Source organism: Meles meles, chromosome 15, assembly GCF_922984935.1.
Source record: "Meles meles chromosome 15, mMelMel3.1 paternal haplotype, whole genome shotgun sequence".
Classification (NCBI taxonomy): domain Eukaryota; kingdom Metazoa; phylum Chordata; class Mammalia; order Carnivora; family Mustelidae; genus Meles; species Meles meles.
The window spans coordinates 61,653,181-61,667,594 of record NC_060080.1 but is presented as its reverse complement, the minus strand read 5'-3'; the positions used below and the strand labels follow the sequence as shown (position 1 = coordinate 61,667,594).

General features: G+C 35.2%; 1 protein-coding gene across 5 annotated transcripts in view; it reads right to left on the bottom strand.

Annotated features, from left to right (window-relative positions):
- Window positions 1–14,414, bottom strand: part of USP34 (ubiquitin specific peptidase 34) — a 233,901-nt gene that overhangs the window by 19,150 nt on the left and 200,337 nt on the right. For all 5 annotated transcript variants that reach the window (XR_006815060.1, XM_045979050.1, XM_045979054.1 and 2 more), the window contains 7 exons: window positions 12,325–12,373; window positions 12,140–12,244; window positions 11,987–12,031; window positions 11,146–11,250; window positions 9,377–9,524; window positions 3,853–4,487; window positions 1,598–1,755 (listed from right to left, as the gene is read on the bottom strand). Coding sequence is in view for 4 of the 5 variants with exons in the window: in XM_045979050.1 (XP_045835006.1) it covers window positions 1,598–1,755; window positions 3,853–4,487; window positions 9,377–9,524; window positions 11,146–11,250; window positions 11,987–12,031; window positions 12,140–12,244; window positions 12,325–12,373 (1,245 nt within the window). In the remaining variant the exon portion in view is untranslated. The remainder of the gene's footprint in view (window positions 1–1,597; window positions 1,756–3,852; window positions 4,488–9,376; window positions 9,525–11,145; window positions 11,251–11,986; window positions 12,032–12,139; window positions 12,245–12,324; window positions 12,374–14,414) is intronic.

Below are 14,414 nucleotides of genomic sequence, written 5' to 3'. Positions count from 1 at the left end.
TTCCCCTTTTTTCAAAAAAGAATTAAGATGAACATTGAGGAGGGTATATGCTATGATGAGAAAAATAAATTTTAAAAAGGAATTAAGAAAGCTCAAAGTCTTTTTTTTTTTTTTTTTAAGATTTATTTGACAGACAGAGATCACAGGTAGGCAGAGAGGCAGGCAGAGAGAGGAGGAAGCAGGCTCCCCGCTGAGCAGAGAGCCTGATGCAGGGCTCAGACCCTGGGATCATGACCTGAGCGGAAGGCAGAGGCTTTAACCCACTGAGCCACCCAGGCGCCCTCTTTTTTTTTTCCTTTTGAGAATAAGCTTTAAATAGTAAACCTTTCAAACACAAGGTATTCAAAATTAATGCAAAATTTTAGAAGAATTCCTGTAGAGTCCCGGCAAAAGCATAGCCAATTCATTTCAGTAATAATGATTCAAATCTGAAAATTTTCTGAAGAAGATAATCTGAAATAACCGTATCTTGGGTTAAGCATAAAATACTATTTTCAAGGAAGTACTGCCAAAAAATGTGTGCCTAATAAAGAACATTACCTCCAAGTCTTAGATATAATATGTAAAAACACTTTAAGAAATTAACCTGGCCTTTATTCCCACAGTTAAAGGGAATTGTGTGTAATTTGTTGTAGAGTTCCTTTACAGCCATTCAGTAATTTTCGTAGCTCTGAACAATTATAAAATCCCTACAGTTAAAAAAGGTAAATCTGGTAAGGTAAAAAAGTAAAAAAAAGGTAAATCTGGGCTAAACAGAATGAAAAATGCAAGTTTCATCCAAAGGTGTTCCTGGAGGCCTCTAGAACTGAACTGTTGAAGCATAAGACGGGATGAATCACAAGAGAGAGAGAAGGATTCAAGCTTTAGGTGTAAGACCATACATGAGGATTCCTTCCAACCATAATTCTATGATACTGATAAAACACATATAAACAATTCAAAATCAAACCTTGAAAACAAAAGCTGTTCAAAAGTAACTCGTTAATTTTTAAAAGATAAATCCTTTCAAGGTTACTGAATGCAAAAACGCTTCCCTAATCACCTTAAAGAACTGGTACACTTTCACTTATAAATAACTGACACTTAGAGAGTTATAAATATAACTCTTTAAGTGTCAAAAAGATGGTCCCCATTCCCTCACTTGGAAAAAAATAACTTTTTTTTTTTCCATTTTATTTATTTTTTCAGCGTAACAGTATTCATTCTTTTTGCACAACACCCAGTGCTCCATGCAAAACGTGCCCTCCCCATTACCCACCACCTGTTCCCCCAACCTCCCACCCCTGATCCTTCAAAACCATAAGAGACTATGGACTCTGAAAAACAACCTGAGGGTTTTGAAGGAAAAAAATAACTTTTTAAAAAAGATTTTATTTATTTACTTATTTGATGGGGGGAGAGAGAGAGATCACAAGGAGGCAGAGAGGCAGGCAGAGAGAGAAGGGGAAGCAGGCTCCCCGTTGAGCAGAAAGCCCGATGCGGGGCTCAATCCCAGGACCAGGAGATCATGACCTGAGCCAAAGGCAGAGGCTCAACCCACTGAGCCACCCAGGCGCCCAAACAAAACAATTTAAAAAAACACCAAAAAACATCTTACCTTATTAAAGTAGTCCAGCAGGAGCGGCCATCTAAGCAACGTAAGTAACAACTTATGGTTGTTTTCTTAAACTGTTTAATATCTTCTAATTCTTCTTCTCTCATATCTGGCCTTTGAGCTATAAACAGCTGCATCAGGTTAAATAGTTCTTCTACTGCCTAAAAAGGGCAAATAAGCTCATGGTGATCTTTTAACCCTGTATTTTAGAATGTTCCTTCTCATTTCTGAACGGTATGCCTACTAGCCAGCTCTTAATATTATACAAATGAAATTAGATTACACTACCACTCAAGAATAGTTATAAAATTAGCAATAGATTCTATTTTAAAAATTTAATGTATTATTCACTAAAAGTAAATCATAACACTTTCAGGAAAAAAATTTCTGAAAAAAATTTTTTTTCATTTTTAGTCTTAATACTGTTTATTAAAGCACTAGCTTTGTAACTTCGAATGGGTGTCCAGATAGGCTACACCAATCCTTTGCCTATTTCTTTAATGAGAAATCACAATTTCCTCACAAAATTTTACAGCCCTCATTTACATTTCAATCAATACCATTTCTGAGAAAACCCTTTGTGCCAACATTTAGAATGCTGCTTCTAGACTGATGAATGGTTAGTTCAAGTATCTGATGGAAGAAACATGGGAAATAATATTTAAGTAAAATCGCTAATTGTGGGTTTATAAACTCATTTAGCATGGGCATGCAGGCATACTTATCAATAAACTGAAACCCCCAACTCCATGCTTTTCATGGCAAAAACTGATTAAGCACGATTTTTTTGAAAATCTCTAATAGTTAAGCTCTACAATAAAAGATGTTATGCTTTATTGATGTCAGGAAACATTATCAAATAAAGATTCCAAGTCCCCCAACACTCATCAAAGGTATATTTAACCATGGATATCATGTTTGGTAACTAAGTCAAATATTATTTATGTGAATGTGATAAAGAAAATCCACTAAATCTTGGTAAATCCTGTCCTGACTCCTTCAAGGTCAGGCAGACTCTCACATTTGTTTCCTTCTGTCTCACAGCCTTGGCTTTGAACTCTTCTGGTACTTAATATACTTACTCTCTTTCTTCTATTCTAGGCATTCTAAATTTCCTGGCTGGAAATTAGGTTATTCTTTCTTGGTAAGAACAATTTACTATATCATATCTGAAGGACAAGAAAGGTCCTTTCTTTCTTTCTTAAAAAATATTCATTTGACAGAGCGAGAGAGAGCGTGTGTGTGCGTAGTGGGAGAATTGGGCTCCCAGCTGCGCAGGGAGCCCGATGTGGGACTCGATCCCAGGACCCTGAGATCAGGACCTGAGCTGAAGGCAGACGCTTAACTGACTGAGTCACCCAGGTGCCCTGGAAAGGTTCTTTCTTCAACAGGAAAAAGTACTGTACACAATTCAAGGATACCAATAATTGAAATATTCTTCATCATGTTCATTTGATTAAACTCTTAAGTAAACACTGGATGTCTTGAAAAAGCTCTACTCCTACCATCTCACATTTAGCAAAATACTTCTCACATTTGCAGCTTGTAGCCTCTAGGTTAAAATAGTTCTGCATTCTCCTTCCAACCCCTTTTCTAGATCTATATCCTCTTGGTGTAATCTTCAGTTTACAACAGAGAGTTAAGAAGCAACAGTAAAAAGATATATCCAGGAAGGACAGCCTATGTGAAGGGAGAAAGTTTTACTATGAAACCTACAAACAGACTGTAAAAAAAAAAAAAAAAAAAAAAAAAAAGGAATCATTTAGACTGCATATATTTGTATCCTGATAGACCCCGTAACCATTTCATTCACCTGAATGTAGTGTGAGGAAAAAAGACACTAGGGAATACTATAGCTAAGATAAAAATATTGTCTAGCTCATAGTTTAGAACAGCCATGTGGATCTTAACGATAAATATCTAAACAGTAAATACTTCCCTAAAACTATACCACAAAGCTGATGTTTTTCATTAGGTACATATAAAAGACATTTACAAAAACACAAATGAAAATAGCTAAGTTCAATTAGAGATAAAATTCAACACCAACCTAATTATCCATTATTACTTCAATTTAATAGTAATATAGCATTTTATACATGTAGTCAAGAAAACAAATAACACATTGAGTTCTTAAGAAAGAAGAGTTCAAGTTAAACTATATTTCTGTATTTTGTTACCATTTCTCACAAGAAGGGGGGGGATAGGTTATTTCCAATCAATTTGAAGATATACAGAGAATTATCAATTTTACTCACTCCAGGGTATTGGCTGGCATGTGGTGTAAGATTCTTAAAGGCCCACTGGATGTTCTGGTGAGAAGCGAGTTGTCGTGTGAATGCAGCAGACTGTTCACAGCAAAGCCTCAGAATGCCATAATAGGCTGGCAGCATCCCACGGTTAAAAAGCACCACATCCTGATCATCATGGTCAGCAAGGATGTAATTGAAGGCAATGTTCTTGGTTACCACTGGGTTCTGAACAATAAGGCGGATATTCTCTGGACAGTCAGCACACACATTGTACCAAAATGAAAGCAAAGCCTGTTTATTGTGATTTGTAGCTATTGCTGGCTCAGAAAGTTTAGGCTGGAAAAGGTTCCACAAATCCATGAAATATGTGGAAAACATCAGCTTCTCAGTTTTGGAAATTAAACAGTAAGTCATAAAGCTAAAATAGGGCACTAGCTTTGTAGTGCCATGAACAGCAGCATCAACATAAAGTTTGGCTCTTGAGAGCAAACCAAGGAGCACGTTGTAGACCTGATGTAGGACTACTGTTGTGTCTGGACTGAGTGGAAGGTCACGGGTTGGGATGTGCAAAGACCTTGTTGACCGGAACATCTGGCGGAATGAATTGCTTGGTATAAGGGACACCAGAAGATAAGCTGCAGCTATAAAATGTAAAACAAAACTGTCAGATCCTTACAAGATATAAAACAGCCTGAAGAGCAGTCATTAAACACAAAGCCACTCTTCTCTTTAAAAATTAAAATGAATAAAAATTAAGGGACATAAACATTTCTTAATATTTCTGCCCTACCACTGACCCCAGAGAAAAATATCAAGGAATGATGAAAACAGATGCCTTCCATTTTGTCACTGCTATTTTTTAAGTGGCAACCATAACTGCATTAATAGAAACAGTTTTAAACTTCTCTGTTAGCTTTCCCCAGATGTAGAATTTTCCACTTATTTGATCATTTCATTTCTTCTTAGGAATAATACGGTTTAATAGGAAGAACACAGCATTTGGAGACAGAAGACCTAGCTAAATAAGGCTGTCTGATGTGATCAAATCATTCAATGTATTAGCATCTTTTCTTTTTCTGTACAAAATAAGGGTAAGTTATTTTGTAATAATTTACAGATTAACAGTAAAATATAAAGTTACAAAGAGGGAATGAGGTCTTCTACTTTAAACTTCACTGTAACATATAAGATTATATATGTATGTGTGTGTGTGTGTCAATTACAGAATATTAACTTTGGAAAAACCTTTAAAATTCTCTAGGCTAAATTTGTACTTAAAAATTTTTTTCACTTGAGTAGGGTTGACGCACCATGTTATATTAGTTTCAGGTATATAACATGGTGATTCAACTTCTCTGTATGTTATGCTGTACTTACCACAGTGTAGCTACCATCTGTCACCACGCAATACTATTACAATATCATTGCCTATATTCCCTATATCTTTTATCCCCATAATTTATTCATTCCATAACTAGTAGCTTCTAGGCTGACTTCCAATGCAAAGAAAGCGTCCCTTCAACATACCTGGAAAATGTTATTAAGCACACAATCTGAGAAGAAAATGACTCATTAGTTGAGTTCATTTGTAAAAATGGTCAGTGTGTGTGTGCGAGGCACTGAGCTATGTACTTTAAAAATATTTTATTTAATCCTCACAATCATTCTGGAAATAGGTGATGTTACATTGGAAAACCTGAATCTTGGAGAAACAAAGACCAAAGTCACACAGATAAAAGAGGCGGAGCTCAGATTTTGCCCTGGGAAATGATAACCATGATGATGACAAAGACAATAACGGTAATGATCCAACAAGAGTAACTAACATTTATCAAATGTTTATACTATTTAACACTGTATCTTTGTTTAGGAGGCACTACTTTTATTATCCCCACTTTCACTTGGACTGAAAACAGTAAGATTACACCCATGTTACACATCTTGAAACCCAGATGAGCTAATGCTCCTAAAACAACCACCACAGAGCCTCCTCAAGGCCTCTAAAGCCTTAGTTTAACTCTTTTCAATATACCTACTAATTCTGTCTCCCATTATTCTACCTATAATTTGGTAACTTCTAATGTTCTGTTAAAGAAACTAAAGTTAGGGTTCCTAAAATTAATTATAAGCTATTTTACAGATTTTAAAGTAAACTTTATGTAGCACTTTTGCACAATACTCCATTTCTACATATTTTTTCACTGTTTTTGTTGCTCTGGTTAGGCTCAATTTGGTTTATGTTTCCAATATACCTGGGATGGTATATTGCCATATATAGGTATATATAGGTACACCTGGCAGGTTTCCTATTAAAACCTGGCATTTGGGGTCATTCTGACCAATCTTTGTATAACCTGCTATTAAGAAAAGTAATTTGTGATTAGAAAAAATTTATTCAGTTTAAGTTATATACTTTTATCCCAATATTTTACTAGGAAAAATTTCAAATGCAATGAAAGGTTCAAAGTGCTCTACCCAAAGACCCACTTAAATTCTACAACTAACATTTAATTTTGTTTTATTATATACCAAACCATCTATTTATTTAAGAGCTATCTGCTTCTAAATAAAAAATAAGTTCTGCTTGGGAGAAATATACAACTTCTAGGAAGGTCAATATGGAAGAATAGATGACCTTGCTAAAAACTGCTTTGCTAACTAAAGAGTAGCTTCCATTTAGTTCTATACTACAGAGAACTTAGAACAAATCTACCTCCATTTCTATATGGCAACGGTTCAACTACTTTAAGACACTTATATCTCCCTTTTTCTTTTTTTCTATAAACTAAAGATTCTAATGCATTCCTTAAAGTTTTGTAGGATTTAATAGTATTTCTCAGTAGTTCTTCTTCTATGCCTGTTACCATACTTCTTACTGTTATATTGATTCTATTCAAATATTTGGGCTATTTTTTTCAAGTTACATTATGCAGAACATTTTCACATTACCATAGCATATTATAACTTTTACATAACTTACTATAACTACTACCCAACTGAACATCGCCAGTTTTTAATTTTTCACAACCATAAACAATGCTATTTAAGCATCCATATATTAGATGACTTGCTTATACTGGAATTCTGGAGATGATATTACTGAATTTAAAATAGGCAAAATATTTTGAAAGATCTCGGTATGTATCATTAAACTGCTTTTCACGAGTAATATTTACTTGTGACTTCACTACAGTGTATGAGAATGCCATTTCCACAGTACTATCATCAATATTAGATGCAACGGCTGGAAAACTTTTTTTTTTTTTTTTTGGTTCAGCACAGATTTTTTTATTGTTTTATGGTCACAGTCAGGACATGAATGCCAACCAGCATACGTGTCAACACTTACAAATAACCCATTATTATGGGGTTACATAAACTGGCAGGAAAAATAAGCCTGTAAGTACCACTGCCAATCCATGTTCCCACCAGCACAAGGTGTTTTTCCCAAATAAACTTTTTATTTTAGAGTAGGCAGAACAAGCACAGCTCCCATACACTCTTCTCCCTCTTCTCCTATTATTAACATCTATTATTACTATAGTACAATTGTTTTAACTAAGGAAACAACACTGGCACATTACTTTTAACTAAACTCTGTACTTTAGATTTTATTAGTTTTGCCTTAATGTTCTTTTTTTAATTTAAGATTTTATTTATTAGAGAGACAGAGAGAGAGAGCACAAGTGGAGAGAGAGGCAAAGGTGAGAGGGAGGAGACTCCCCACTGAGCAGGGAGCCCGATGTGAGGCTCAATCTCTACCCCTGGGATCATGACCTGAGCTGAAAGCAGATGCTTAACTGAGCCACCAACGTACCCCATTCATGTTCTTTTATTTTGGCTCTAGGAGCCCATCTAGGATATATCACATTTAATCATCATGTCTCCTCCTTAAAGCTCCTCTTGGTTGTGACAGTTTCTCAGACTCTCCTTGCATGTGGAAAAGCTTGACAGTTTAAATAGGCAGTACTTGGGTCAGGTATTTTTGAAGAATGTCTCTCAAACTGAGTCTGTCTGATGTTTATCACTTTTAGACTCAAATGATGGGTTTTTGTAAGGAAGACTGTACAGGCAAAGTGCACTTTACATCATACTACATCAGGGTATCAAGGGTACATGCTATCAACACAGATCAGTGATATTAACTATTATCACCTGCCTGAGTTAATGTTTGTCAAAGTGCTTCACTTAAAGTTAGTCACCCACAAACTGTAACAAACTCTTAAACACAGAGAATAAACTGAGGGGGTGGTGGAGGGAGGTAGGTAGGGGGTTAGCTATGGGGGGTGGGCCTTAAGGAGGGCATGTGGTATGAGCAATATTGGGTGTTTTACGTGATGAATCACTGAATCATCCTGAAACCAACACTGCACTGTATATTAACTAGAATATGAACAAAAATTTGAAAGAAGAAAAAAAAAGTTACATTCCCATTCCCTACTCCTTGAAGGAGGTTCTGCTATCCCTCCTTGGGAGGGCAGACAGATGTACATAAATTATTTAGAATTCTTTTGTATAGGAAATTTGCCTCTTCTCCATTTATTTATTTAATCGTTTATCAATATGGACTCATAGGTATTTATTTTATACTTGGGGGTATAATCCAGCACTATGTTACTTATTTTTTTACTCAAGTTGTTTCAGCTTTAGCCATTGGAAATTCTTTCAGTTTGGTTGTGTGTCCCTTTGACAATGCCCCACTATTTTGTTTTTCTGAGTACTTCTTTCTGGTCCTACAAGATGCTCCAGGCTCATCTTATATATTACCTGCCCAAGACCTAGAATCAGCCATTTCTTCAAAGAGCTATTACTTGTTTTATTGGAGAACGGTCTTTGGAAACATTGATCTGGGGGTATTTGATGTGCATGCTGCTACTGCAGTATCCCTGATTCTACACCCTTTCAGTAGACAGCTAGGAAAAACTATTTTTATGATTAAATTTAATAATTAAAGAAATCTTAAAAATTAACAATTTCAATTTTTGTTTCTTTGAATATTATCAAAGGAGAACATACTGTTTATTTACAAGTAATTTTCTAATCTGTAAAATACCAATTTTTCATGAGTCCATCTGTCTTCCAAGATCTTTATTTCTTCCAGTCTGCTTATGTAAAAGTGTTTATCATTTAACTCCCATATCTCGTTGAATATTTTCTCTCAGTTTGTTCTATGCCTTTTTATTACTTTCCTCTTAGCCTTAAAGTTACTTTTAAGATAGGATTTTCTGATCCTTTACTCTCTTCACTTAATGCTGATCATGCCTTGTAATCTATCAAGCAAGGAAACAAAAACGGTGGTGGTGGTGATGTCACCCAAGACAGGACAGTTTCCTATCCTTAAAACACCCAAAGCACTGTAGATCTTTGTAAAACACTGCCACTTCCAAATACTAATGTAACTTTGGTCTTTAAGAACAATATCTAAGAGCTTTTGTACAACAATGGGCATTACTGTAATAGCCTCATAAAACAAAACAAAAAAACAAAACTTGGAACAACAAATGGTTTAAGTTCTGAATATTTGACTTACAAGTCCTGACTCTAGGATAATTATGAGCCAAAAGAAACCTCTCGACCCAGTTTTCCATGTTCTGTAGGACCCAGCTGTGTGCCAGTTTATTTCGGGGTGTCTGTACTGCCAACCAATCCAAACACTGAGAAGGATTGTATTCAATTACCTAAAAATGAAATGATAAGAACAGAATATAAAATGAACTGATTAAGGAGTTACTTTTTTACTTACTTTTGGTATATGCCATTAAACACTTAAAGCCAGAGTTTTTTGAAAAATAGAGACTAAGATAAATTTTGCTTATGTTTTTCTACATTTCTATTTTTTTTAATTTTTAATCAATTAATTTTTTTTAAGACAGGGGGCAGTGAGGGGCAAAAGGACCAGGAGAGAAAGAATCTTAAGCAAACTCCACGCTGAGCACAGAGCCTGATGTGGGCTCGATCCCACAGCTGTGGTATCATGACCTGAGCTGAAATCAAGAGTTGGATGCTTAACCAACTGAGCCACCCAGGTGCTCCTCTCCATTTTTTAAACTGCATTTACCAACAGGAAATATTAAGAAAAATCTGTCATTAGTTTGCAAAATAAAATTAAAAATAGCCAAGGACTTTAACACAGAACTAATAATAGAAACCAATTACTTTTTGGTCTTATTAAATTTAAAAATTTACTTCAAAGTGTTTCTAATCCTCTAAAGTTTCTCATCTTTATTTTTCTTACTGTGTGCCCAATCTATTATTGCACGTGAGAATGAAAAGTAGTAACTGGACTGCTGGGGAGATTTTTTTTTTTTTAAAGATTTTATTTGTTTATGATAGACAGAGACAGTGAGAGAGGGAACATAAGCAGGCTTCCTCCTAAGCAGGGAGCCCATTGTTGGGCTCAATTCCAGGACCCTGGGATCATTACCTGACCATAAGGCAAATGCTTAATGACTGAGCCACCCAGGTGCCCTGGGGAGATTTTTTTCATGGGATAAAGAAATATTAGGAATCCAGGGGCGCCTGGGTGGCTCAGTGGGTTAAGCCACTGCCTTCGGCTCGGGTCATGATCTCAGGGTCCTGGAATCAAGCCCCACATCGGGCTCTCTGCTCAGCAGGGAGCCTGCTTCCCTCTCTCTCTCTCTGCCTGCCTCTCTGCCTACTTGTGATCTCTCTGTCAAATAAATAAATAAAATCTAAAAAAAAAAAAAAAAAAATCTTAGGAATCCAGATTTGGCTTTCAGACCAGTTCCATACCCACTCATTTCTGTACTGTCTAGATGGTTTTAGGCTAAAATAGTTGAGTGGTTGCAAAAGATATCACAGGGCCCACAAAGCCTAAAATGTTTGCTAACTGACCAGTTGGAAAAAATTGTGCGGACCCCTGGTGTAGAGAGGTTTTCCCAACACTCACTAAAGAGAAATTCTGTGAATCCAGCAGTTACTCTGAAGGAAAGGACATGGTTGTTATTTCCTGTACCATTTCTGTCAACTGCTGAAAACACTCAGCTTGTATTTCTAAGATTCTGTCATTCTTTTTTGAGGGGAAGGGGATGAAAACTCTAGACTGGCCAAAGACTTTTTATTGACTCACAAGAGTCTTTAAACCTGTGGGAAATAGACAAGAATTCTTTCTCCCCGCCAAGCCTCCTGACTAAATCATGTCTTCTTCCCTCACTTGTGACCCACTAAAACCATTTTGTATTGCCCAAGTAAGAAGAAACTGGTACTTAAACTGGTAATGACTTTATTAGAAAAATAAAATTCTCAGAAAAATACTGAAACATCTATTGCAAGACTTACCTCCCATATCCTCTGCAGAATGTAGGATGCAAAGGGAGGCATTCCTGGAGGTCCACCAGCAAACTCCATTAGCATAGTCAACAATTTAAAGAAAGGATTGGCTGCCTGTAAGACACATGCATAACTGTGTATTTAAATGTACTTGAACCCACCTGTTTCAGAAGAAAAGAAACACGTACTCTTCTACACATCACATTTAAATCTAGGTTAGGTTAGCAGACCTCAGTACTCTTGCATATAAACTTGAACTATATGGAGCAGCAGGATCAACTTGGGATACAAAGTCAATGGCATGGACACCACATGTAACAGAAAATATATATTTTTCTAGATAATCAATTTGGAAAAAACAATCAAAACCTTTATTAATGAGACAACTGTATTCATAGAATAATTTAGGTTAAAAGTTTCTTTTAGCATGCCTTGATCTCTAAGGTATAATTTACATTAATATTTGACAGAGTATCATGTAGCTATAACATTACCATTTTGTAAAAATTTACCATTTTGTAAAAATACTTTTGGATAATACTGTATTATTATATTTTTCATCATGCTTGAACACAATTATGATACAGGCTTCAAATCAAACAACTTCAAAGCTTAGCCTCGATGTGGTACTCCAATACGTTGAACTTATACCTAAATTTTTATTTAACTGGGAAAATTACATTTATTATAATGAGATACAAAGGAGTAATTCAGCCTCTTCAAGTTACATACTGAAAATTAAGCTGTGTTATGGGAGAAACCTTGATACATTTTTTTCAAGAACAAGAAGAAAGGTTTATCTGAAAGCACTAGTAGTTTTAAAAACATGAATTAACTAATGTGTACATACCTCAGGAGTCAACTTTGCTATTGATGTGAAAAGCATAGACACAATCTATTAAAAAAAAAAGGAAGATTTCAGAACATTCTTTTAAAAATTACCAAAAAGCTTTTTTTTTTTTTTTTCCCAAAAAGCTTTTTAAGACTGTTTCTCAGCACTTACATGTTCTGCTAGTCGATTATTGTATCGACAGAGGCTGAAAATCAGATTACAAGTTTGTCTTATATTGATGCCATCACGAATATGTTGAAACAAGAAGGGGAATCCCTGTTAAAAGTAAAAGTTGTTCATTTAAGAACCATTACTATTTGTGAGATGATCAAATCCTCTAATATACAAAGTATTACCTTTCCTCCTGTTAATGCTGCCATGTCAGTCTGTGATAATGTCAAATGCCTGAAAGGAAACATCAGTGGAAATAAGTTTTTCTTCCCTCTGTGTTACTTTATAGCTATTTGCATCATGACATGCATCAAAACTGTCAGTTCAATTACAATTGTACCAAGCCACCAACACAAAATGATTTTTGAACTTTCTGCTAGCTAAACTTACTTGCTAGATATACATCTCTCAGACAATTTTTCAAGATTCCGGAATTGATATATGGAGGCCCAAACCTACTTTATTTGCCATTTAATTAGCTCAATATTTTTGTGTATTATAAATACTAGGATGGGTCTGAGTTGTGGTTTTTTTTATACATGAGACCCTTCAAAACAAAACAAACTTCTAAGAAATACTAAAGAGTTTCAGTTACCAGTTTACAATTTCTACATATTTCTTTACTATAGAAAATTTCAGATACATACAAAAATAGTAAGATAATGGAAGTATCCCATTATTCAGCTTCAAATTACTAATTCATGATCAGTCTTGTTTCATTTGTACCTCCCACTCACTCAATGTGGACTGTTCTGAAGCAGTTCTAGGTATTTTATCATTTAATCTAAAAATTTCAGCATGAATTTAAAACATTTAAAACACATAAACACACTACCATTATTCACACTTAAAATAAAACCACAACTCCTTACTATCAAACAATATCCAGTCGGTGTATGATTACCTCAAGTGTCTAAAAAATTTTTAATAATTTGTTGGCTCAAGATCCAAATAAAGTCCTCTGTTGCAAGTGGTTGAAATGTCTTTTAAGTATCTTACAGACTACTGGTTTTCCCTCCAATTTTGTTTTTATCTTGCAATTTATGAGTTGAAGCAAGTAGGTGGTTTGTCCTGAAGAACTTCCCACATTTCCATTTTGCTGATTGTATCCTTGTGGTGTGTTGCTTTAACCTGTTCCTCTGTCCTTATATTTCCTATAAACTGGTAGTTTAGATCTAGAGACTTGATCATATCTAGGTTTGATCTTCTTAATCAAGCATGCTTTATAGGTGGTGGTATTGACTTTCTTCAAGAGGCACACAATGAAAGGTCATTTTGTAATATTTTCAGTCAATGATGATCATCTCCTAGATCCATTACTTCATTTGGGGTACAAAATACAGATATTCTGATTTCAGCATTACTTGCTTGTTCATTAGCTCAAACACCTCCAAGATGGTGAGCTTCCTCTCATTTACCATTTGTTTGCCATGAGGTAATTCTTGCTGGTAAGATGAATGCTTGTTATCATTCCTTTATTACTAAGTTTCCAAAATTATGATTTGGTTTTCTAATATACTCCAAAGGTTACCAGTAAGTAGCTCGTTTGTTTTTAGTACCATTACGAACTCACGGATTTAAATATCTGTGATGTATTTTAGTCCTCTCGTAGTTATTCTATTACTGATGCTCAGGTTGTCCAATCTATGACCAGAAGGAACATCCATAAATTGGTTCCTGCCCTTTTAACATAATCTCAATAGTCTTTGATAGCCTCTGCTTTCCAAAAGGACAAAGTGTTTTAGACTTCCCATTCATTTCTTGCCCAAGACCTGTAATTGGCCATTTTTTCAAGGAACCCTGATTTTCTTCCATAAGAAATGATATCTAGGGACTACAATATTGATGCCAGCGGCACTCACTGATTCTGAGTTGGGTTGGATTTCTAAGCCTTTTCAGAAAACGGAAGTACAGAAGACATTTTTCGTTCGCTTAAAGACAAAATACACCAAAACTCTATTGGTATTTCCAAACTCAAATTTAGCTTTAAAGAACTTACATAAAAAACCTACAATTTTGCATTTGTATTTTTTCCATCTTTGGCTGAAAATCTTGGTTTCTAATGACATTAACAGTTACTTATTTGCTTTATTCTATGATATATGCTAGTTTCTGGATAATAATCACAATTACACTATGAACAATATACTTAGTAGAACAGTTTAGGATAATTTTACAATTCTTTTTGTCCTTCATGTACAACTAGGAATTTACAGTTAATTAAATTAGTGTGTTCTAAAGTCATTTTAGTGAATTCCTTTCCAGGTGTTATGCC